The 26,530-nt window shown below is 40.0% G+C and overlaps 1 protein-coding gene across 1 annotated transcript in view; it reads left to right on the plus strand.

Moving 5' to 3' along the window:
* TPH2 (tryptophan hydroxylase 2) overlaps positions 1-23,896 on the plus strand; it is a 51,375-nt gene extending 27,479 nt beyond the window's left edge. The window contains exons 9-11 of the mRNA XM_049792060.1: positions 14,144-14,239; positions 23,286-23,419; positions 23,508-23,896. Coding sequence (XP_049648017.1) covers positions 14,144-14,239; positions 23,286-23,419; positions 23,508-23,682 — 405 coding nt within the window. The 3' untranslated portion in view covers positions 23,683-23,896. The remainder of the gene's footprint in view (positions 1-14,143; positions 14,240-23,285; positions 23,420-23,507) is intronic.
* The last annotated feature ends 2,634 nt before the right edge of the window (positions 23,897-26,530 follow it).

Here is a 26,530-nt window from a genome sequence, read left to right on the forward strand (position 1 = left end):
TTAATGAATGAAGGAGCTGCAGCATGAAGAGCTGGGAGTGAATATGATTTAAAAACTGCTTGAGTAAATTTTGATGGACTTATGGGAGACATACGAAATGACTCTGATTTGGGATGTGTGTCACTTAGGGAAGATGAACCAATTCCCAGGGTAAAAGCTAGGACTATAAAGCTGAAATCAGGTATGATGGATCACTATAGCCAGACATTGTCCTGCCACACAGCATGAGACTGGAGATACTGTGATCTGTATTGTTCATCAGTAGATTGCCTGGGCTATGTTTCTGTTCTGACTTTGACCAGGCAAAAACACCCATATGGGAATGTATTTGGAAATCGCCCAAGTGTAAAACCTGAAACTGATACAAGAAGCAGAAGAGAAAGCTGATGAAACCTTGTGGCTTTCTTAATCATTACAAAGTCACACAGGTCTGTCTGAATCAGCAGAGAAGGATAACTTACTGATGGATTTTCCTTTGATGGGTGACGTGTTGCTGGGCACGCTGTCTGCTGCTCTAAAAGCATGCCCTAATTTGTGGCTTTGTTTTGTGTAATGTTCTAAAGGAATTAATAACAGGTAATGGTCTCTATTTTTTAAGGGTTTCCTTCAGCAATACTTTAATAAAGTACCTAAGCACTGATGTCAAGTCCTTCCTACAGTATACGTAATCAAATAGGCAAGCAGAAAAGATAGTACATATATCACAGAACAGGACTAAAGGGGAAAAAACCTTGTGGATTCTAGGGATCAATATTTAATATTTTAGAATACTGCAGTGTTCCTGTGCAGCGCATTTTCATGGTCATTCATGGCACAAGAACAGAATCTCAGCAGTGATACCTAACTAGCTTTGTAGCTCAAAACCAAATGGCTCTGTATTACATACATCTTTATCAACCAGCATCACTATTCAAGGATACGAGTCCCTGCAGTTTCTGATCAGCAGAAGGTATAAAGGGGTGATTCTGCTGCTGCAAATTCTGTGAGGGGATGGGAGAAGTAATGTAGGTGTTGGAGAAATCATGTGTCGGCCACTGCAGTGAAGGTGGGGAGCTGGACTACTGATGTTGGAATTGTGGTGGGTTTTTTTTTTATTTGTAGAGGGTTGTATAAAATACTGGTTTGCAAAACATTTTTAAATACAAACCTCCTGCTTTAACTAGTTTCTGGGCTAGGTAAGTCAACACAGGATGTGTTACATCTGGAAATGAAACGTTTTGTGCTTTGTACTGTGTTACTTGAAGTTAGGAACATGAAGGAGGGTTCACCTGTTGCTGTGAGGGTGCTTGGTTGGTCAGGTCAGTGACCTACTTCTTGAGAGGATCTCGGGTTGCCCTAACAGACAAAATTTTGCACTCACGGGTAAATAGAAATAGTGTTGTTCTGTAGCATGCTTGTATGTTTGGGCCCAACCCTGTAATGAGGAAGCTAGATGCAAGAGAGAACTAATTTGACTTAATTAGGAGCAGGGAAGGAATTAGAAATTTTGCTGTAGAAATTATATAGCTCCTTTTAGACAGGATGTTTATGAAGATCAAGCCCTAAGCAGTTAGAAATGCTAAAGAAAAAGCCTCTAATAAAATAACAAATTACAGCCAGACACTGGATTTGTTTTTATTTCTTGTAGCATTATGTTTCCAGAAGTGGTTAGATCATAATCTGTGAGGTTACTGAACTGCAAATGCAAATTTACATGCACAGAAGTAATACATTTTGACATACAGGTTAACAAGAGAATGGTGCAAATTTCACACAGCACTGGCTTGCTAATTATGTTTGTTTATTTTCAGAAGCAACTTCATTTTCATTAAGAAATTGCAGATTCTGCAATAGTAATCTTTGCTAGTAGTTCAGTAGCTCACACTCTGAATGTGTGCTCTACTACAACAGTAATGAAAGTGAGCCTCAAAACAAGAGCTCAGGAGGATTTTGTGGAATTTAGGAGCACATGCAAGTGACAAGCATATACCATTTCAGTGTTGGATCCAGTTGAGAGAGGTTGAAGGATAGGTGGAAGGAGTCTATGAATTTTGATAGGGTTTTTTGCATATTTGTTTTCTCTTTTGACCTAGAGTAGGAAATGTATTAGCAAAAAGGCATGAAGTGTCTTTTACAGAACATATGTAACTGGGACAAAAAAAAGGACAGAGCATAAGCTTCCAGTGAGCACAAGCATTTGGGGTAACAACTACAAAGCAAGCATGTGAGTTACAGGAATAAAGGTTTAAATAAAATGGGAGAAAAAAGCAGCAGAGGAAAAGTTTGGAATATATTGCTATTACTGTTCCTGACTGCCCCTGTGCTTTCACTAATACATTGAAGAAAAGAGATAATCCTAGGCTCTGTGTAGATACCATTAATACTGACACTGCTACACTTATTTTTCTTGGTCATAGCATGTACATATGGAACTCACTTGTAAAATGCATTCATGTACACTCCAGAACTGCAGGGGTCTCATGCTGCTAAAACTTTGTTTGTGTACCATAGTACGTCCCATACTACATTAAGAAGTCTTCTCAGAGGAATAAACAGGTGTCGAAGCAAACTAACAAAGTAAATTTTATAACGCTCCTTGCTTTCTCTGTTGTGTTTGTTGACATACTTAAATCTGTAAGATTCCGTAATATGGAGTGGTAATTATTTGAGTCATTTGTAGAAGATGTGGAGATCCTCTGGCAGCAGTGCACAGGTATATGGGGAAGTGGAGGAGTTTAGCACATGGCAACTCATTTCAGCCATGTCTAGGTCTCACTTAGGACCAAGGGAATGTCTGTGCTGTGGGTGCACAGGTGGAGAAGTTGGGTTTATCCACGCTTTCCAGGGAGCCAGAGCAGCTGAGGAGTGCTGTGCAAAAAAAGTTGTGGTGACTGCAGGTGGGGTTTTCTTGGGAGCAGCTCCCCGAATGCAGCTGCCCAGTTATCTGGCTGGGACCTGCAGTGCTGTTGGGGTGGGCCAGCTCCAGGTTCCCCTCACTTGGGGATCTGTGCGCCCCGCTGCACCGCACAGTGCGACCATGGCTGCAACCCTGCACACCTGGCCCTCCTTTTGGGGGTCGGTGGGCCCATCAGGAGAAGGAAGCCAGGTGATTGGGCTTTCAGGCAGAAACCAAACCAATTATATGTAGTGAAGACAGTCCTCAAGGCATGCACTTATCTTTTTATTGCCTGGAATATTTCAGTAAATAATTTTGCTTCTAGAAGGGACATTCATATATGTAGCTACTGTGCATAACCCAAATACCATCGTATGGAAAGAGTCTTAAAATTCACGTCTGTACAGAGCTGAGAAGATCCTAGCGTAGTATTCACAGCTATGCACTAATCTGAATTGTTATAAATACTGGCTCAAGGACTGAGTGTGCTGCATGTGTTCAGTCTAATTCTCTCACCCAGTATGTTCTTCGGTATTTTCTTTGTATGCACAGATAAAAGTGTGGAAGACAAAATATGGCTGGTATCCATAAAGAGCTAACTATGCCTAGGGCTTAATTACTTAATGCTGCAGCTTTGAAAGTGGTTCTTGTGCCTGTCGTCATCTTTCTATCAAATGGCATCAAAGTGCTGGATGGAATATGGTCCCATAAATTTTTAATTGAGATATTTTTGGGTGATCTACCATAATGATTTTGTAAGTATAGCTTAATTATATATTTATAGGTCCAACTCTGACATTACAGAAAGCCTGGGGGGAGGTTTGCCATTGCTTCCAATGAGTTTAGGTCTGTGGGCTAAATACTACCTTCATTTCCATGTATACAGTCTCCTAAAAGTCAATAGGCAACACATGCAAATGAAGTAGGATTTGTTGCTGTAAAGTTAATGTTAATCATTTACTTGCCAAAACCTGTTATTTAGGAATATGGGTTCCTGCAGGGAAAGCATTGACTCTGGAGGTTACATGATTTTGCTGTTGTCTCTTTCTCTTTCCAAACCAAGCTCTCGTGGCACAGCATGCAACAAACTCTGTTAGCTACTTCTTAGAGCTGGCAGGGCTTCTGATGTTATTGTATAAAGGGTTTTTTTATTTGTTGATGATTTTGGAAAATTAAAACAAATACTCAAAACCTGAGAGCATTGTTGAAGATGAAGAAAAATTTACAGAAAAGGGCCTCGTGTCTCTTAATTTTGGTTGTTCTGGTTTGATTGCAGCTGTGGCTGAAGTTGTTGTAGTGCAGAGTCAACAGAACACCAACATGATGGTGCAATTTCAGGCACACTTTGAACAACTCCCCCACTCCCTCAATCTGTTTGTTAGGTTCAGGCTTGATTTGGGATTTTGCTTTTGCACCAGACAAAGCATTAGTTTTGACAAGGTCACCTTGTTTCAGTTAGCATCTGTAAGCTTTCTATTTTCTGTATATTATAGAGAACTTTCTATAGATCATCATTGTGGCATCGATAAAGATGGTGTCTACCAATAGTGTTAGATAAAACAGTTTGAACGCATAGCTTTTTCAAGACATGCTGGAAAGAGTGGGTACTCCCAGATTATTCGTTTCCCCCCCCCATAAAACATATTGTTCTCTTTCTAAAGGCTTTTCTTCCCTCCTTTGAATCAGTAGGCTGTAATTGTTACAATTATATAGTTTGACTATACAAAAGTAGCTAAAATCATAGTTCAACAAGACATTTTACATTTCTAGAATGTAAACAACTTTATAGGATTAATTTTTCAACTTTGAATAAACGTACTAACTTATGAACAGATCCATATTATACATCTGCAATGAATTTAGGACCTATATGATCACAGAAATCTTGCATATCAGTGGGAGCCTGATAACTAGCGACCATTTCAGAGTGATCTTCACGTTTGGTAAGTCACTTCTAGGCCACAGCCACTGTAAATTCCTTGGACTTCAGTACAGTGAAGAGCTGTGATCTCTCTGCTCACAGGTACATGTTCAGTATAACTTTTTTCCACCTTGCTGAATACATGTTCGTGTGATTTGCTTTGTGTTTATAGAGTTCTGGCAAGTAACTCGATGGTGACTCAGTTGACTGCTCTGTGGTTATGATAGATTCATTTTACATGCCCTCACTGCTGAAAATCAGGGAGCTACAAGTTGATGCTCAAGTATACTTGAAAAAGATTTTGTTTGGGGCTGTGAAAAACATCTTCAATTTGGATATATTTTTAGTAGCAAAATTAATATATATTTAAAATTCCCTGAGCTACTTTTCTTCTTTGATGTGTCTGTCAGCTTGACATGAATAGAACTTACACTTTTGTGCTGATGCCTACTATCTTCTTTTGAGTTTTTTTGCAAGGCAGGTTAAGCAAATGTATTAAAAGCCACAAAAGCTTTTGGGAGTCCCTTTGCATTTATGTGATTAAAAGAACATTGAGTTTAAATGCAGTGTTGCTGTTGGAAACTGTGATGTTTGAAAACAAGTCTTAGCTATTAAATCAGTTTTCAGTAAATAGATGCCAGAAGCTAATTTTCTTTTTTAAATGTTTAGAAAATTAGTGTGGATGCTCTTATTTTTGGAGTGAAGTCCTACGCTTTTTGCTCCTCAAAAATAAATTTGAAATAGATATGACTGCAAAGAAATTGTGCAATTTTTCCTTGAAATAAGAATTTTAAAAGTTTGCTGGCCAGTTGTCCCTGCCTTTTCACTATGTTTCTGTCCCCGCAATTTCAGGGCTTGCAAAAGTTCTGAGATGCTTCCAGCCCCAGGATGCTGCTCCCATTTCTGAAGATATGACTTCCCCTCATTAGCAGATACATTAGGACTTTTGCTGCTGATCATATACACAAGAATCTCATACCCCTCCTCGGATAAAATGTCATGGGAGACTCAGTGGCTCTTCTGCATCACTCCTTGCAGTGCAGTTGCCATATGCAGTAATTGGCCTGGCAGTCAGGGGGGACACAGCCTGCTCTAGGGAATGGCATCATGAGAAGCACCACATATGCCTGGTGCCTTTCCCAGGGGTATGTCTGTTAGGGAGAACACTGGGGGTCTGTCTCTGGGCTGGCCAAGGATGGTTATTAAAGAGGCCTTGCAGCCTGCAGTAATGAATTCTGACTGTGGACTGGCATAGGGCAGTGACTGAGTAAACTCTCTGCTTATAAAAATGAGGATTGCCTGTACTGTGATTTGTTGCTGCACCTTTGCTTCTTGTTAATCTGTGGATTTGCCTTACCAGTCTTTCAGAAGCTTCTCCCAGAATAAATGGGAGAGACTGGTGCCAGTTCTCCCCATATGCAGCTTCCTTAGAGCATTGCAGCATGTTCAGAAAGACTCTGCCTCCCCAGCCTGAAGAGGTTTTCTTGGTATTTCAGGGGGTATTGCAAGTTTATGCCTTCTCTTCTGAGTCTCCTTCTTAGCATGCTTGTTGGGGAGTGGAAGTTGGTCATTTTAGAGAAGGAGAAACTATGTTGGACCACTGGTGAGGTCTGTGGGTTACTGTGGGAAACAGGTCCTGAGGGCTGGGCTAGGCTTTTAGAGATGCTGGCTCTGGATGCTGGAGGAAGAAAAGTGTCTGAGGTTGTTCTTGTCTGGGTATTCTTCTAAGCAATGCAGTTCACGACTGGGGCAACAGTCCTAGGGTTGATGACTCCCCGTAAAATGGGAATGCTGTCAAGCGAAGGACAGCTAAATGATCTCTCATATGTGTATTTGTTCCAAATTCTGCTCTCGTCTGGGTCATGCCAACCTGTCAGTGTTCAAGTCCTTGGCTCTTTGCTAGAGGAGTCATACTCTCCAAGCTGTAGCATAAACCACAATGTTGAGGGAGCACTTCTGGGGTGTTAGACCGTGCCCATGTAGTATATAAAATCAAGACTGTTCTTGCTTTGATAGGTTTTGTTAATGCAAAGTCCTCATTTGAAAAAGTAGCAGGACAAAGATCTGGAAAACAGGAATGGCAAGGCCCTAAAGACAGTCCCTGCTTGCAGCCTGTTAATTGTGAAGGGTCATGGTGGATTGAGTGTGTCACATGAGGCAGCATAGACTGAAGAGTGTGGTTGGACAGCAGTGACATGTGTTTACTCAGCTTTTTTTCTTTTTCTCTTTAGTTTCACTTTCAGAGGACCCCATCTTTTGGAGTCCCAGCTAACATGTTGAAAGATGTGGCTGTGCCTCTTAACGTTAACTGTGTGGAATCTCTAGATGGCTGAAATTTGAAGCAACAGCTTGAAAAAGAAATAAGCAACTATTCACTTCAGCTACCGTAGGGAGCGCTGAACATGAATTCATGTTACATGTTGTAAAATAAAGTGGAAAGGGAATGGCTCATTAGTGCACATCATTTGTTCTTAATAACTCCATATGAAACTAATAAACCTTAAACCCCAGGTTTTAGAAGTTGTTCAACATAAGAGTCAAATGATAGGGAAGGGGAAATAGGAAGGGTAAAGCATTAGGGTTTCAATGACCTACGTTTAACAAATGATCTAAGCAGCAGTTCGTAGTTTCAATGATGTCACTTCTTAGCTGCATATTAAGCTTCAGCACTATTAATTAATTATGTTGAAAAAACTAGGAGTTCTTTCCCTGACAGTGTTGAGCAAGTTGAGGCAAGTGTGCTTTTGTGGGATTGATTTTTCACATCATCTCTCTGACCACGAGCTTTGGTGGAGGGGAATTGCTGCCTTGCCAGGAAACACTGGCCTTTTACACAGAAACACTTTCTGCTTAAGTGTTGAGCTTCCTGATTCTGCAGCCCCAAAGGTCTCTGAGGTTTCCAACTGAGATAAAACGAGAGGGGTGGACAGACATCATCTTTGTGCAGAGCAAGCCTAAATTCAGATTATTTACGAGTAATTCAAACATGGAGTGTGATACTCTGTGGGAACTAACTTCTTCTGGAGTGGCAGCAGCAGAAAGATCCCAGAAGTGCTTCATCCTCCATTCTCTCTGCCTGCTCTTCAAAGTAGCAAGAGGGCCTCCTTCATGTGAGAATGAACAATAGAAAGACACTTTCTCTCAAGAGACACAAAGGTGTTAGTAGGGATGTCCTCCAGATCTTATTCCAGAAGCCATCTTGCACCTGCAAGGCAGGTAACTGCCATACACATTGTCTTGCCTTAGTTGGGCTCCCTAGTGTTGGAGGTATAAAGTTACCTCCTTACTGATACCACTATAGCATTGTGTTGCTTGAGGTACATTTTCTGCTTCCTTACAAACTCATTATGACAATTTTATTTTGGTTAACATTATGAGCTTCTCTCCAGGAACTCCTGAAAAGAGAAACATTAATTTTGAAGTATTCACAAGGGGTTAAGCCCCCCTGTGCTCACTGTAGTTTGTGCTTTCTCTGAATATGTCAAGCCTCTGCATTAGAGGAATTTCCATGTAGTGATACTGTGTGCTACGGCTGTCAACAGCAATGCAAAGGCTGGTGTGCATCTATCCCCGATTGCTCCAATGGGCAGCACCACATATACTCAAACTTCTGTTTATAAAGAGATTGATCCAAGCCTTCACCCTTAGTGAAAGGTCTGAATGCAAAGCAGTCACATGAGGGAAAAAGGAGAATATTGTTAAATATATACACTTTGAAATCCCTGAAGGAAACCTCATTTCAGTGAGCCTAGATACATTTCAAAGTGGCATACTAAAAAAAATACTTCAAGAAGGTAACTCTGAAAAATTAAACTTTGTTTTCTTATTTAGAAATGCTGTTGGCTGTGAATAGGGTCACTGCCTTGGTTGGAGGTAGGCGAATCATCTATAATGAGAGACTTAGCCATTGAATTTTACTTCTTTTCTGCTTTTGATCTATTCACAAGCTCATCATGAGATTTATTTGTTGTTCAAAAATCTCCCTGCGTTTCTACTCAATAATGTTCCCGCATGAATAGCTGTCAAATAGCCTGTATTGCTTGATGTCTGGACTCCAACATTGGGCTGTACTGGCTAGTTGCCTGGGTTACCTGTGTTACATCTATCTGTTTCTTGTAGTGGAGCATTCCTGATACTACTCAACAGACTGTGAATTTTGAATAATTCAGTCAAATGTGAAATGCCAGCTGTTTTTTTGGTGACTATTGATGTCCTTGAGATTGAAAAATAAGCAACTATTCACAAATCTATTTGCACCAGCTCTGAATGAAGAAAGCAAGCACAAACGGGAGTCACTGATGTCTCTGAATCAACATTTGCTTGCAATTTGGGCAACTTTTACAGGGAGAAAGGAAACACCTTTACTTCATTAATTCTTAGGATTAATTTCTGACAATGGGATTTTTGAAAGTCTTTCAGTTGTAACTGTCTTCTTAGGAGATAATTACAACTATATGAGAAATTTAATCTCTAGGTGAATAACTTCAGAGCTAAAATATCAAAGGTTTCCTTCTAAAGAAAAAGGAATGAATCTTTGCATATTGTGAACATATCGCATGCATCTGAATTGAGTGGTCCGTCCATTCAGATATCCTTTGAATCTTAAATCCAGTAGAAAGAATGTAAAGATGTTTTCTTAAAGGTATTTATTTGGCACTTGTCTTGCCTAGTATTTATGCACATGAGTAGTTGTATTGTCTTTATGGCAACAATTTTATATATATAAAAAGTGATTGTGCTGCTATGTGTCAGCTTGGTGCTGTAGCCCCATTCCATTAACAGTTCCTGTAGCGGTGAATATTCCTGTCCTGTGCTAGGGTTGTAGTCATGCAGTTACTCAATCTCTCCTTCCCCCTTGCAACAGGGAGTGCAAATGAATCAGCTCTTGACATGGTTGGTGTTCTCAGGACTCATCCTGACAACATCTTTACAAGGTACTTTTAGAGAACAGATAAAATCTGATGTTATACATCATGCTGAAAATTGCCAAGTGAACACTAATATTGGTGTCTCAGCTATACCATAAGAAAACTAAGTGAAGTTGAATGGCTTGAAAGGCCTTTTTATGGACAAGTCAGATTTTGAAGTACTGACTCTGTGACATCAGCACCCAACATCTGCACAAGCTGTTTGCACAGGTCCCAGGAGGGAGACTCCCAAATGCAAAATGATGTGTTGTGAGGAATGATTTTCAAAGCCTTAGAAACCAGTCAGATGAGGGGAATTGAGCTTATCAGACCTTTTTTCCTGCCTTTGGAAATGTCTAAACAAACACACTTGAATAACGAATGGGTTTTTTTATTAGCTGTCATAGCTGTCACTGATTTTTTTTTTTTCTTTTTGGTGGTCCAGTTTATAATGCAGGAGAGTACCTGAACATGAAGAATAGATATTGTGTTTACCCTGGAGACCAAGCTTGGAGTTTGCCAGGGCTTAATCTGTTCTGTATCTTTCCTGTCAATAGTGGGACAACTGATCTGACTCTTAGAATTGCACATATAGTGGGCCAGACCAGGTACCCCAGAATCTTGTCTCTGACACTGGCAAATTGCACACATCTGGAGGACAGTGTAGGTCTGAAGCCATATGGTGGTGATATTTTCCTCGTATACTGCTTTAGTTGCCAATGACTTTCGATTCAGGTACTCTGAAGGAAGAGAGCTGCTATATTAGTATTTAATAGTCCTTAATAGGATTTTCATCTGTGGATCTATTTACTAATTTTTGAACCCATGTAGACAGTGTTTCAGGATCATGACTGTATAGTATCTTTCATATACTTTTGTTAAATAAACGAAGTGAATTAAAATCATATTGTATGCTGTCTTGTGCTCCTGGCACAGTCTTGATCATTATATTGATGTCTCTTGGCTTAAAAATTATTTTTAATCCTTCACTGGGCACTTTGATTCTTCATCTTATATTGCTGATTTAGCTAACAGAGCGGCATTTTAGAGGAAGGCTCTTCGAGAACTACAGAATTTAGACAACATGGACTTCCCACTTCAAGAGCCTACCTGTAAGGTGTAGCAAAGCCACACTTCACCCCAAAAATGAGGTGGAACTGGGAGTAAAGGGAGACGACAGGTTATTGCTGTAGCTTGTAGAGGAGCCGCGTGTCTGGGGCTGCAGGCTGGTGTGTATGCCAGAGACAGGTCCAAGATTTGAAATCGGAACAGGAGAGCCTGCTTGCCCCCATTTGTGCTTGCATCTACCAGCCTACATGTAACAGCAATGTAATAATCAGCTATTTGCCTTCAGATGAGGCTTTAAAAAATGTATTCATCTCAACAGCCATTTCTTTGTTCAGTCATTCCCACTCCAGTGCAGTTATCCTGTATATAATATAGAACACCGCAGTCAGTGTAGTTTACCATACAAAGAGAGTCATATAGTGCGGGTATTTTCGCATCTGGTCAATAAAAAATATCTCTATATAGTTAACATTTAACCTCCTTACCAGTATGCCTCTATGTTTGTAGACTTGAGAGCACAGCTTGCCAAAGCGTGTGGAGTCTCGTAATGCACCTCTGCATGCCTGAGTGGGAGGGTGGGGGGAATCGTGTATTGTTGACTGATGATCTGAAGATGGCAGCATTGGGTGAGCTATCTCATTTTCTTAGCTAAGCAGAGCTTTCTTAAATACAGAAATTGTAGTTGTTGTATACGGCAAGTTTATTAGAAAAATCAGCTTTTCATTTGAAGGGCTTTTTGTAATGCTATAGCTTAATACCACAAGTTAGTAGCAGGCAGATGTATTTTATCATCTGGTCATTTTATATGCGTTTTATTTGAGTTAGTTACACTGAAAGTGCAAGTCTTATCAATACTGAAGATAGCCTCTCATCAGCAAGTGTTGGCTCATAAATATGACTCCCTTTTATAATAGGAACAATTATAATAATTTTTGAACTTAAGTAAAAAAAGCTTCCTCTCTGCATGCTGTCTATCTGTCAAGGAGGAGGTGAAATCGAGGTCTCCCTCTGTCTTGTGAACAGCCTATGCCCAGGCAGTGGGGATTGCTCTTTCCTGTACCAGTGTTAGCTCTCTGCCTTCTGCCCCTTCCCTTCCCCATGAGTATACATCCTCAGGGGAGCGCAGAGCATTTTTCTTCCTTCCCTCTGCTGGCCCTATAGATTACCAAGTGGGCATTCTCCTGGGAGCAGCATGACATTGGTTTGGTCCTTGTCAGCCTGAGGAAGGTCTGCAGTAAAGGTATCCCACATACAGGGACAAAGTCATGGCTGCCTTTACAGGTCTATAACAGACCCCCCCCCCCCATTTTAGCTGCTGTTGGTTTTAAGAATGAAAATGACTGTGATCACTGTGTCTTATCAGGACCATAGTCCTGCTATGTATCTGTCAGAGTGTTCATGTTCAGAGCATAAGAAATACTACTTGATGGGCTTTTTTAGGAGAGTTGAGGGGGAAGGGGCAAATTCAAAGATGTTAGTGAGATTTAAGTGTAAAGCTGAGTGGTTCATTACTGACAGTGGCAGCATGCAGGACTGTAGCCTCCTGGAGGTTTTTCTGGCAAAATATTTAGGCAGGGAAGCTAAGTTTGTACTCTCCTTGGTAGTAGGTCTCTCGGCTTCACTCATCATTCCTACAGTGATGCCTTTGTGACCAGTTGTCTTGGCCTTCCTCCAAGTGATGACACCAGCTGATGGCACCTAATGAAAATTTTTATGCCAGCTTGGCTTATCCAAGTCAATAGCAAAGCCAGAGGTGGAACTTTGCTTTTTTTGTTTGTTTGTTTGACAATGTTGTGCTTTCACATTCTCTTGTGGATATCTGTGCCTTTGACTGCTGTGATGGAATCTGACTCAAGACATTTGAATCCACTACAACCTTTCCTTCTTCCCAGTTGACTTAGCAGGTTTGGATCAGACACAGGACTCATGTTTTTATTCTTTATTATTACACCCTTCTACATAGTGCCATGCTGCATGAATCACTAGCTCTACAGAAACGTTTATGAGTGGCAGAGAAATGAATAATTTATCAATTTCTAAACATTTGTTGAACTTAAAAATGCTGTTAATTTCTGCCCTTTTGCATTTGGTATGATACTTAGCCTGGAAGAGTGGGGGTTTAAGGAGGAAATGGATTTAAAAAAATCATTGTGTTAGGATCCATTCTCAAGTTATTGAGAAAAACTTAAGATTTAGTATCACACGCTGGGTTGTTTCTTATCCTAAATTCATATTTCCTGCAAAGACATGTAAATCTGTTAGGTTCAGTGGAGTTATGTCCCTTTGCACAAAACCTGAAATTGTCAGATAATGTAATGAACACACACACGTATACAGGGGTGTGTGTGTATATATATATGCACAGTATTTTTGTATAAGTTAGAAATCAACTTCCTAAAACCTTCATATGTAGAAATAGTTACTAGCTTTATCTCAACTGTTTGATTTAACATCAAAAAACAATCTTGATGTGTCATAACAAAACCAAACTAAAATTCAGTACCGTGGGAGCAGAAGTGACTGTTGTCTTTTGTGTTTAGTGGACAATGGGCTATGTACGCTTCTTACAGTCTTCCTAATATTTAATTTTGTTGAGTGGATGCAGCAAAGTTGGATACAGTACTGTTACGCTGATTTAGCACGTCTTTCACAGCTTCTCATCAGTTTTACAGCTCAGATGTATTACCCGTTTGAATGTAGATGTAAAGAACAATTGTAATGGATTGGTCAAGTGAACTCATTCGACTGACTGTGATTTTCTTTCTGTAATTTAAGAAGCCAAGTGCCATACTAGTTTTTCATTTATGACAGAGTAAAATCTAGGTAAAACTAAGGCCTTGGCTCAAGAAGGCCCTTAAGCACATACAGATAAGTAAGTTCATTCTAACTCAAGACAGCACTTAAATACATGACAAACTTCAAAGTGGCATCAGCTTGAGCTTAAGGCTGAGTGCTCTAAACTAGATCTCAGAGATCTTCAGAGGTTCCTAGACATGCAGACCAACTACCTTGCAGGATTTTATTTTAAGGCATCTCATTTATTTGAGAAGGCTTCAAAAATCTCTGCAGATTAATATCACCGCCTTTGATACCTAAATGATCTTGCTTGTCTGTTCCTAACTGGCCATTCCTGTGAACTGCTTGGGTGCTGAGATAAAAAGCAGAATCTCACATTTTTGTGCAAAGCTCCCTTACTGCAGAACATGACATTTAAGGTACATAGCAGTAATAACATACTTTATCTGAATTTATATTAAAGACCTGAAATTCTGAAGAAGTGCAGCAATCAAGTGAATATGGTACCGATCGTCATTGCTGAAGTGCCTGTTTGTAACTACACTATATGTACCTGTATATCTGTATGTTTTACAGTGCTATTTTTTTACGATTGAATTTGGCCTTTGCAAGCAAGAAGGACAACTGCGTGCTTATGGGGCAGGACTTCTGTCTTCTATTGGCGAATTAAAGGTAGGTGCCGTTAAAGCAGAATCAACTTTATTTTAATGTTAAAAAAATTATAGTTGAATGTAAATATTTTGATTTTCAAATAACAGTTAAAGTTCTCAAGATAAAAAGCTTACTTATTTTAAAATGTGGTATTGACCTAAAAGCTTTGTTTGAAATATCAGCTGGCACTTGAAGTACGAAATGTATTTATAAGGCCTGAAGTACTAAAGCAACTATAAACTACAGAACTTATTTCTGTTTGAATTTGCATTTCTTGTAAAAGGAGGCTTATAGGTTCTAACAGGTAAGGGTGCCTTGGGCTCTGAAAGCTTTGTTTAGAAGAGAAACTTGTATTTTTAATACACATGAAAAAGTTTTGAAATCAGACATGATTCTGTTGTAAGTAATCCAGTGTATTTCAGTGTATTTGTTATTGATATTAGAAGAACAACATTTATTAAGTTCCTGATTCAGTAGATTAATCGTATTTAAAATTAAGGGATGCATATAAATTCATGCTACACTTGAAGTACATGCCTATGTGACAATACATAGAGCCCTGTTCTTACAAAGGTGAAAGTGTTTAACCTTGCACGGTGTGAGTAGTTGTAGTGGATCATTTATTGCCTCTTTTTAACACCTAGAAAACACAGAGAACAAGCAAAAGGTATTTTGTCACAAGTGTAGTATTTTGGGACATAATACATCTCTCTGTTGGCAAGATGGGAGGGAAGGGGAAGGAGAGAGGGAAGTGCTATTTTCTGGGACCCAAATGAACTCTTGGTGGCTTTTCAGGTAAACGTTTGGTTTTAGAACGCATATACAGAATAGTATTTACAAACTGTTTTGCAACAGGTCTCCTGTTTATTTGTGTTTAAACATCTTCCCACCTCCTGGGCTGGCTTTCAGTGAACTACCTAGCAGTTTAACAGAAGCATCTCAGTCTCTTTTGCTGTTTGTTTCACCTCTAACTGAGAATATTCATGGTGAAGTTCATTAGTCGAATTGCTATTCTTTCATTAGTAGAAAAAAGGGTGAAGAAAATTACCTTCTCCAATATTTTTTCTTTGATTGCATTACAGTTGCTCTAAGTTCTGTGTGTACTTCAGCCACAGAAGCATTCTGTATCAGCCTGGCAATATTTTATACCCACAGTGCAAAGGTGGTTAAATGCAAAGAGATTAACATGTCCCACTTGTTTTCCTCTGGCCCAACAACATTCAGTGCTGAGCCCCAAATTCTGTGCAACATTGTGCAGAGAATCAGGCCTTTTATTTAAACTAACAGTTACAGTCATTAGGTTATGACCCTGAAAATACCTATCAGATCATTTACAAAATCTATGGGCATAAAAGCGAGGAAATGAATAGTCATAAACATAATAAATCTTCTACCATCAATGTCATAAACAAACACATTATTCTTGTCAAGTGTGCATATTTTGTTACCACACATTTTTGATCCCAAATCTGTGTTCTTCACTTAGCAATAATCTCAGAGTATAAATGCAAAGAATAATCCTTTTGAAAAGCAATAGTAAAAATTAAATAATGTGCACATTAATGGACTATATTGATCTGCTTCAAAGGTACAGCTATATATCATAATAATTTTGCCATAAATCAATAATATTATATACTTTCCTATTATACTACATATATATTTCATAGATGTGAAGCCAGAAGGGACTATTAGATCATCTGGTTTGACCTCCTGTGTATCATAAGCTATTAAATTTCACCAGATCTTGCATATACTGAGCATAGGGACTTAAGTTAGACATTTCAGTTATTGAGAGACTAAGCACTTGTGTGCTGCAGGCACAGAACAGCACCATAACACAAATAGCCATAGTCTCCATGAAGGAACAGATAAGCTGAAAAATGTCCAGAAAGTCTTTGTGGGACTGTGCTCCAGGGTGGAAAAGAAGTTAAAAGGTAAGGAAAAAAGTGCAAAGAACTGCTAAGTTTTCTGCAAATCTGACCATGGGAGAAGCTGTTTCTAGACCAGAAACCTGGCAATGAGTGTGCTTCTTCATACATCAGGCAGGTGCTTAGGAAGGAGAGTGTCTGGGCACTCATGACATTGATGCACAGCCTTGCATCAAGCTATTGCTGGTCTCTGACGTTTCCTGGGAAAGCAACCTCCCTTACCTCCACCATTATCTTCTAGCACCCATTGAGGAGGAGGAATTTCTTTCTTGACCTGAAAGTGTCTGAAAGATAATGCTAATATAATAGACTGTAGTTGAGATCCTGATGATATCAGTATCCCGATTGTAACTGAAATCCTAATGGATTGCAGCAATTGCTCTGAAAATGATGACAACAATACCATCTATTTCTGTGGTGAGTGGGGATGAATAGGAGACTCAGACTGCATGGCCATGAAGTCTGACCCTCATGTGTGTGACACCTATACTTCTCATAGGGGTCAGAGTGAAGAAGTCGTTTCAGAGATAACTACTGCCATTCTTAAGACAACGGCGATTGTGGGCCCGTAGTCTCTCCTATGAATAAGTTCAAATACTTATTTATCCTTGTTACTAGGAAGGTAGATCTTGTTTCAGTGTTGAATTTTGCTACCTTGACTTTACAGGCATTTGATATTAATATGCTTTTGTCAGGAAGAAGAAAAGCCTTTCTTCAGCTGCCCTCCCTATCAGCTCTCTTTTCAATGCAGCAGTATTCACAGAAAACAAAAAGGTGGCCAATTTTATATGTAACTTCTAGAAATTTCTAGAAATAAATGAGTTAGACTATCTGCAGGGTGGAAGTGGCCAGCAGTATTTGGGCCTTTCAGATGAGTGAATGGTTTGTTCAGTCATCCCTGCTTCTATATCACACTGCTCCACTCTGCAAATCTGGTCAACAGCTTTAGCAACAAAGAACTATAAAAGCTAGAGAAATGTGGGCACCAGCCTATCAATATAGGGTTCCCTTCAAGTCTTTTTCCCCACTCAGTATTTAGGCTTCAAATTTTGGATACTGAAAAATGCAACTCCTGATGTGCAAGCTATGGAAGCATCAAGCAAAAAAATTAAAAAAGCAAAACAAAATAACAACAAAGAAAAGATTAAAAATGAAGCCTAGGGGGAAACAAATAATACAGTAACTAGTCATAAAATGTTCTGCCTAATATAGTCAGGTTAACTCTAGCTAACACTATTACACAGTATATATTTGGAGCTTAGAGATAAGGCCGAAATAATGTACATTTCAATTATTAAAACTATTTCTAAAAGGCAGTCCAAATGTATTTGGAAACTTTAATCCATTTACTTTGTATGATGCTCTCTTGAACTCTTTCATTAAAGGAGTCTCCTATCAACTTCAGTTGGCTATAGATCAAGTCATATATATCCCTGTTATATGTTTCTATATTTAACAGAGGTAGACTTCAAATCTTTCTGCATAGATTTTTAAAGTCATGTACAATATCTAGTCATACTTTATTTTAATGATAATTTATGTTAAGAAGAACCAGCATTAGCCTTCATAACCAAAAAGATTCAAACACAAGTTTTGGCTCTGTTTTCTGAAGAGGATGAAGACAATGGAGAAAACAACTCCTGGATCCCAGATGCTTATTTTAGTGCTTTTTTAAAATAGAGATTCTTTTCCTTATTTGTCTAAACAATATATAAAATTATACTGATGAAATAAAAAAACTTCTAGTAAAATCAGGACACTGTCAGATTTGCAACCTATGTTGCAGATAAGCAGAAAAACAGGTTTTCCAAGACTGTCCATCCATCCCCGTTCCCCGCCCCCCCCCCCCCCGCCCTGGAATACCAAGGTGATAAAATCAGTACTGGCACACAGACAGCATCTCACCTGTGTTCTTATTCTGCCCTCCTGTACTCCTCAGACAGTGCAGTATTTATAACTCGTCTCAAGTTTTCCCCTTGCTAGCTGAAGATTTTGCCTTTTTTTTTTTTTTTTTTTTTTGTGAAACTGAAAAGCTCCAAGTTGTATTATTACAATCCATTTTTTATATTCAAAGGAAAAATTACAAGACCGAACTCATTTTTCATGTGTCAGTGGTAGTGGTCACTTAGGAAATCATAGAATCATAGAATGGTTTGGGTTGGAAGGGACCTTAAAGATCACCTAGTTCCCACCCCCCTGCCACAGGCAGGGACACCTTCCACTAGACCACCTTCAAAGCCCCATCCAACCTGGCCTTGAACACTGCCAGGGACAGGGCAGCCACAGCTTCTCTGGGCAACCTGTGCCAGTGTCTCACCACCCTCACAGGGAAGAACTTCTTACCTGCATCTAATCTAAATCTACCCTCTTTCAGTTTAAAACCATTACCCCTCACCCTATCACTACATGCCCTTGTAAAAAGTCCCTCTCTGGCTTTCCTGTAGGCCCTTTAGGTACTGGCAGGCTGCTGTAAGGTCTCCCCAGAGCCTTCTCTTCTCCAGGCTGAACAACCCCAACTCTCTCAGCCTGTCCTCACAGGAGAGGTGCTCCATCCCTCTGATCATTTTCATGGCCCTCCTCTGGCCTTGCTCCAAGAGGTCCATATTCTTCTTATGTTGAGGGCCCTAGATGCATTATTGCAGGTGGGGTCTCATGAGAGTGGAGTGGAGGGGGAGAATCCCCTCCCTCAACCTGCTGGCCACGTTTCTTTTGATGCAGCCCAGGGTATGGTTGGCTTTCTGGGCTGCAAGTGCACATTGCCAGGTCATGTTGAACTTCTCATCAACCAACACCCTCAAGTCCTTCCCCACAGGGCTGCTTTCAATCCCTTCATCCACCAGCCTGTATTGATACCAGGGGTTGCCCTGACGCATCTGCAGGACCTTGCACTTGGCCTTGTTGAACTTCATGAGATTTGCACGGGCGCACCTCTCAAGCTTGTCAAGGTCCTTCTGGATGGCATCCCTTCTCTCCAGTGTGTGGACTGCACCACACAGCTTGGGTTTGTTGGCAAATTTGCAGAGGGTGCACTCAGTCCCATGTGCATGTTGCCAACAAAGATTTTAAACACAGCAAGTCCCAATACCGACCCCTGAGGAATGCCACTTGTCACTGCTCTCCACTCGGACATCGAGCTGTTGACTGCAACTCTTTGAGTGTGACCATCCAACCAATCCCTTATCTACCAAGTAGTCCATCAATCAAATCCACGTCTTTCCAATTTAGAGACAATGATGTCATGTGGGACAGTGTCAAATGCTTTGCACACATCCAGGTAGATGATGTCCGTTGTTCTTCCCTTATCCACCAATGCTGTAACCCTGTCATAAAAGGACACCAGATTTGTCAGGCACGATTTGCCCTTAATTGCCCATGTTGGCTGTCACCAGTCACCTCCTTATTTTTCCTGTGCCTCAGCATAGTTTCCAGGAGTATCTGCTACATGATCTTGCTGGGCACAGAAGTGAGACTTACTGGCCTGTAGTTTCCCAGGTCTTTCTTTTTTCCCTTTTCCAGTCAGTGGGAACTTCCTGGACTGCCACGACTTCTCAAATACAATGGATAGTGGCTTAGCCACTTCATCTGCCAGTTCCCTCAGGACCTGCAGGTGAATCTCATCAGGTCCCATGGACTTGTGCACCTTAAGGTTCCTTAGATGGTCTTGAACCTCATCTTCTCCTACAGTGGGCAGTTCTTTGTTCTCCCCGTCCCTGCCTTTGCCTTCTGCATCTTGGGGGGTGTAGCTGGAGTACTTAGGGGTGAAGACTGAGGCAAAAAAATGATTCACAGTTGCTCAGTGTAAATGCTGGTGCCATCTGAGATGCTCCAGTATATCTGACCAGCTCTCCAGCTGCTACTCCAGAAATGTCTAAGTCTTCTTTAGGTCTTGTGCTGTATCTTTCATCCCTGTACAGATACATCTGACATCCTAGGCCCTAGAGACCTGTGGTTAGGTACCTCAATCACTCTCTTAACCTTTGATCTAGCAGGGAGTGGAGGCTTTTTTTTTTTAGTGTTATGCTTATTTCCAGTATGCGTAGTCGTCTAATTCTTAAGCTGTCTAGTTGTCTGATGCTGCTGCTTTTCCTGGGAATCAGTGGTGACTCATTTGGAAGTTTCACTCCAAACTCTTGTTTCTTGAACAAAAGGAGAATCGCCAATAGCTGTATTTGCATAAGCAGTACGATTTGTATGAATGGGCCATTAGAGAAAGTTATCACAAATCCACGGGATGGTAAGATGCTCTATTTGACCAAAAACTATTTTCCCTATGATTGTTAGCCTTGACATCTCATTGGAGGTGCATAACTGAAGAGGTTTCTGATGGAGAAATCCATATTGGATACTTACTCATCTGAGTTCACTGAAGAACTGAATGTCCAACCAAAACATAAGTGAATACCACTTGTTAAAAAAAATACAGGCCTGAGCTTGAAAGCTTTTGGACTCACCAGAGGAAGTTTTTTTTGTTGAGATTCTGTACTTCATAACGTTGAGGGTGCCAAGGACCAACATTTTAGGGCACTGATACGTTTCTGCTAGTTCAGCTTTGAGTCAGTGTCCTGACCATCCTAGTCCACACTAGACAGTTTATGGTCTGTCTGAAGGTTTGTCTGCAGGCTCAGTTTGGTTGCTGAACTCTGGCACTGCTGGTGTCACCATATCAACTCGATAGTAGATTTTACAGATGCCAGGCTGCAGAATTTGAAAACACCATCCAGATTTGCTGAGATGTTTCCCATTGCTTTGGTAGCCATGACAATGCCTACTTGATCCAAGAGCCAAAAGACCATCCTAGAAAGCAGATGGGTATCTGGGGTGGGAATTCATCAGAATTTAGGCACTTCATTCCCAAACTGCAATCCTAAGAATAACAGATCACCCATTACCTAGCTCTGAAGATATGTCTCAATTCTTAACCCTCTGTTTCCAGGCTGTTTCCTGCTGTCTGCGCATCCCAGTCTCTGCAGAGTTGCTTTGTGAAGCAGCAGCTCTGCTCATGCATAAACTAAACTGGGATCCAGAAAGCAGGAGTCATTTCATATAGATAATCTGAGGAAAATAATCAGAAAGGCTTTCTCGGGTGACATCCACTGTGATAAAGAATTAGCTTTTGTTTCTCTTTAAACTCTCCCCTTTTATAAAATTAGGGCTTGGTGATTAGAGCAGTTGTTAACAGGGTGGGAGCCACAGGCTGACTCCCTTCTTGCCTCTGATGGCTAAATCCCAAGGAGTGGCCCAGCAGAAGCTGTTAGTGGGTGGCGAAGAGGAGAGCACAACACTGTCACCCTTTCTGTTGAAGCTGTCACAGTGCAGGAGAGAATTCATGCACCAGAAGTGGTCACCTACTGATTCAGTTCCTAAGAAAATGTGGCCCATGTCACCCTCTTGATTCCCTGCACGGGACTTCACTCAATGCACTCAGAGATTGAAAATGTTGTGCTTTAGACATTTGAGGCATCAAGTCTCACCTGGAAGTACAAAGGCACCTTAAGAGGAGATGTTTTTATCTGTAGTTAGCCTTCCAGGGAGCGTATTGTAATTCCCAGTCAAGACAACCAAATTCATTTCGATGGAAGAGGGTAAATGCCTAAATTTACAGGCACTCAACCACATTATGGCTCTGCAAGGAGAAAGTGACAGCAGGGATATAGTCAGGGGCCTAATAAGGTAAGCCTGTTCCTGCAATCCATTTTGAAGAGGATGCTGGTTAAGACAGACCAGTTTTGATTTTTGTTTTCAAACCTGTTTAACTGATGACTGGCTAGAAACAGTAAACCTTGTGAGAAGGAAAAGATACATGTCCTGAAGAAAGTTAATTCCCTGACATTTTAAGATTCCATGCATTATTTTTTTCATGTAATTATTTTTGGAGAGAGAGGAGGTGGGAGGAAGAGGTTCTTGTTCCAGTTTTATGTCCTGTTATTTGGAGACTGCAGGTTGAGAGCTAGTGTGATATTTTCGGAGCCTTTCACAGGGATTTAGGAATGAGCATAAGCAAGAGCTCAGATAAAAGGTGTGGTGAATACCTTAAGGTTAATACCTTACCCTGCTATAAAGAATGTCCATGCAGAAAGAAAGTAAAGAAATAAGAGGCACCTTCGGACGTCAGGGATCTGCTCCCTCCCTGTCATTTCTCTATGCTTTACATGCACATCTTCACTATGGATAGATATTAGGGGACTAAAGAAGGTTGAAAGTTGACCTAAATATGCTCTTCTTCCTTACCTGGTACTTCTGTACAGAGCACTGAGAATGAAAATACATCTGCTTTAAAAGTTAAGGTAGATCCAAAAGCTAACACAAGTATTCAAGTGGAAGCGGGAGCTAGAAAAAGATTGTGTTGGTAAATGTCTCAGTACCTGATTTTCAGTTTTGAAACCTCTGTGTCCTTTCTAGTGCCTTGTGCCGGTAACGTAAAGAGAAAGACTAATCGGAAAACTCTTATCTGGGTAGCAGCATTTGATGCCTCATCTTCCTAGTGTCTGCTCTGTACTTGTCTATGCATGTTTAGTTATTTTTTCCTTGCAGTACTATATGGAGCATTATTGCTCAGGTGTACGTGGCAGAAAGATAATGCATTTCATCAGCACCCAATAAATGGGCGTTATTTAATGGTTTTTCAGATGCATTGTTTCACTCTTAAACCTGCTGTCAGGAAAAGAGTATATGATTTTGGCCTGAAAATGTAGAGCACGGATTATATGAATGGTTTGGTCAGACTCAATTCACCCACCAAGATGATGATCTATTCTGCCAGTTAAGTGACATTTTGGGGACATACATATTTGTAGTTGTATAGATAATTTTTCAGGGAATGGTTATTTGATGACTTTGCTGTTTCTGGCTGAAGATTTAGGTCTGTATGCCTACATGGCAGGTGCATTTCTAATCTCCTCTTTATTATTTTAATAATTATTTTTTGAAAAAAAATTACTCTCATAAAAAGAGCTTTTTTAAGTAACAGATGATATGTTCTGTTCAAGCTGAAAAACCACTGTATGTAAAACAAGAGAGGCTACCAACTAATGGAAAACTTACAGCACAGCGATACAAAAGCTGTATATATGAACAGTTGTACAGATACACAGCAGTATCAAAATACAGTTTAACAGATCCTGTGCTGTGTTTTGCAGCATGCTCTCTCTGACAAGGCCAATGTGAAAACATTCGATCCAAAGACAACCTGTTTGCAAGAATGCCTTATCACTACTTTCCAGGAAGCTTACTTTGTTTCAGAAAGTTTTGAAGAAGCCAAAGAAAAGATGAGGTAAATTATTTCCCTTGACTCAAAAATCTAATTTTCTCTTCTTCAGCGGTTGAAAAAAGAGAAGTGTTAATTTTCTTTTTTCTTTCAGGGACTTTGCCAAATCAATCAATCGTCCCTTCTCTGTGTATTTCAATCCATATACGCAAAGCATTGAGATTCTGAAGGATACCAGGAGTATAGAAAATGTTGTCCAGGACCTCCGCAGCGATCTAAACACTGTATGTGATGCTTTAAGCAAAATGAACAGATATTTAGGGATTTGATAAGTGTGGTACTGTGATTTGCTGTCAGTTGCGTTTTCTGTAGCCAGTCTAGTAACATCACATGATATGGCTAACTTCTGAAACCCATCAATTTTCCCTTTACAGCTTGGCCTGTAGCTTGCATCATTGTGTAGCTCTGTCTAATTGTAATGTCCAGACAAACCAAGGCAACGCTAATTCGTAAATGCAACATGGAATGTGGCAGAATATAATTCCTCAGCACAATGTCATGTATAAGTACACCATTAAAAACTTGCCTGGCAATGGTTTTGTTTCCATGAGATGATTCACCTCAATATATAAGAAATGGTGTTGCTGATTTCATTAAGTCTGAGTTTATTTCTTTATAATCCCTTTCCTCCCATAAGAATCCAGAAAAAATTATTTGCAACATTTTCATTTTCTTTGTAAGAGAATCTGTATTTCTTTCTATAGTGGTGAAGACAATGTTTTGCCCATATATCTGTAACAGAACTGAGTGTCTCTTGTGACTGAACAATACAATTTATATACCAATGCTGAGATCAGGAAGGCTATGTATCAGTACTAAAAGGTCTGTGGAGATTACAGATTATGAGAACTCACAGCTGACAAATGTTCAACGTGCCTGAGTAACTGCAACACAATAAAAAACCCCCAAGCTTCTGACTATTCATGTAGAAAGGTAGTTCTAGTTCATGCATGTGTTGCCTGTGACAGTCCTGAGCATACTTCCTCTGCGAGGGCTATCCGGGAAGAAGAGAGGAAGTGCTTGTGTTAATTCCGGGTTGTTAGATGTGAATATAAAGTCCTTCTACATCATTGTGTGCTTTCCGTGTTCCCTTGTCTTTTGAACGTACTCCTCTTGAATTTCATGCATAATTTGCCTTTCCCCATTATGCCACATTCAACCTTGACGTGGCCATGCATGACTGGATCTACGCTGTATCAGTATCAGCACATATGAAAGGGTGAATATGGAAGTTGTTATTTAATTATAGCCAAGATGATTATCAGTTAGCAGATTACTTGTGGGGTGATTAAATCATAGAGACACCCAAGCTGCCTAGCTTGTACCAGATGGATGCAGGTAATGCCTGAGTTAATAAACTCAAAGTTAGCAAGCTCTGACAGAAGTACAAGGTCTGTCTGGGGAGCACAGTGCAGAAATACTTGAGCTGGCTCTTATCTGGAAGCAATAATTATGCATGTCTTTCCTTTATCTGGGTTATTCTATTCTCCTATTAGCCAAGATAATGGACAGTTGACTATATTGTATGGACCCTTCTTAATGGAAACCACATGGCTTATGCAGATCATGTCAGTATGGGTGAAAGTGTCATAGCTTCTCTACATATATGGAAAATAGGTATCTATTGAAGCTGCTCTCCCAGCTGAAAGAGTCATGCAAATACTCTTAAGTGTTGCTAGCAATTTCAGCATAAAAAGAGCGCCACTTGATAGTACCAGCATATCCTTAAATAAGAGGCAGTCTATAAGAATAATTTTCACAGGGAAATCGGCCACCTCCTCAAAGATAACTATGAGATAACAGAAAACGCTCTTTTCTCTGCACGGTCCCTGCTGCATTCTAATGCTGCTGTTAATAGGGTGTGGAAAAATCGAGTTTTAGATTTAACTGTGACTGCCATTGGTACAGATGAAGAGCTGTTGAATTATCCCATGGGGATCAGCATGCTGGAAGAGTTTTTAACTTCCCAACATTAGTGCTGACTCTGTTAGCTAGCACTTATCACAGAGGAACTGCTGGCAACCTTGGCATGGAGGTTTCTCCCTCTTTATTCCCATGGGATCTGATGAACCCCTCATAGCGCTTTGGGGAGAAAATGGACTGTACTGAGATTTGCTTTAACTGGTCTGAAAAAACTTGCTGTGCAAGGGATAGTAGATCTTAGTGCAAGAACTGACACAGTATTGTTGCTTGCTTAAGTAGAATAAAGCCACAATGAGTAACAAAGATCCAAAGCGTACAAAGTTACTGAGGCTTTCCCTTGAATCAGAATTACACAGGAAAACTTAAATACTTATAATATCTGGATTTATTCTTGACTTTTCTGAATAGCTTAAAATAAGACTTCCACAGCAGTAAAACAATAGAAGCATATCTTTGTTTTGTTTTGTGCTGTTAGCAAGTAAATCTTATTATGGATTAGGGAGAAACCCTTGAAATCCAATAGTCATTTTAGGACTAATGATGGCAAGGAAACTGTCTACAATGAAGATGTAATGTCAATGAAACAGAACATTGTCAAAGGATAATGGGCTCCTGCTGCTAGATATATGCTTAATCCAATGATTTTATTTCTATTATACAACATGATTAAAAATAAATTAAATATAATGGGCTAAGGAATAATAGTGATTTAGAGAGACAATCGCTCATTGTTCTTACGCAGCAAAGCTGCCTTCTTACAGGCTGCAGAGCAAACTGGCTTTGGGCTTCAGCCAGTCAGGAGCCAAGACTGGGAAGGAATGCTTTAAAAAGTGCACTATTGCACTTTTATGAATTAAATAGTTCCAGCTTAGCTGAAATTCTTCTCTACGGTTTTTATTAGCAAATTAAGATCAGCCATGCAGCAATCTCCTTGGATGACAAGCTCATTTAGGCATAATGAGGGAATTATTGACAGTTATCAAATTACACTAACATTTCATTTAAAATAGGCCATATTTATCTAAGGTGCTTGTTTAGCTTTAGTGAGCTGGACTCTGGAAATTGGACTTCTGGCTTAGGCTCATTTATTTCCTGTGTAATTCTGAACTGATGCTTTATGGGTCTGAGATATATGCACTTGCTTTGCCTGCACAGAGTAAATGGGCCCGAGCTTAATGAATGTAAAGCATTGCA

The sequence above is a fragment of the Accipiter gentilis genome, chromosome 34, assembly GCF_929443795.1.
Source record: "Accipiter gentilis chromosome 34, bAccGen1.1, whole genome shotgun sequence".
In the NCBI taxonomy this organism is placed as follows: domain Eukaryota; kingdom Metazoa; phylum Chordata; class Aves; order Accipitriformes; family Accipitridae; genus Astur; species Astur gentilis.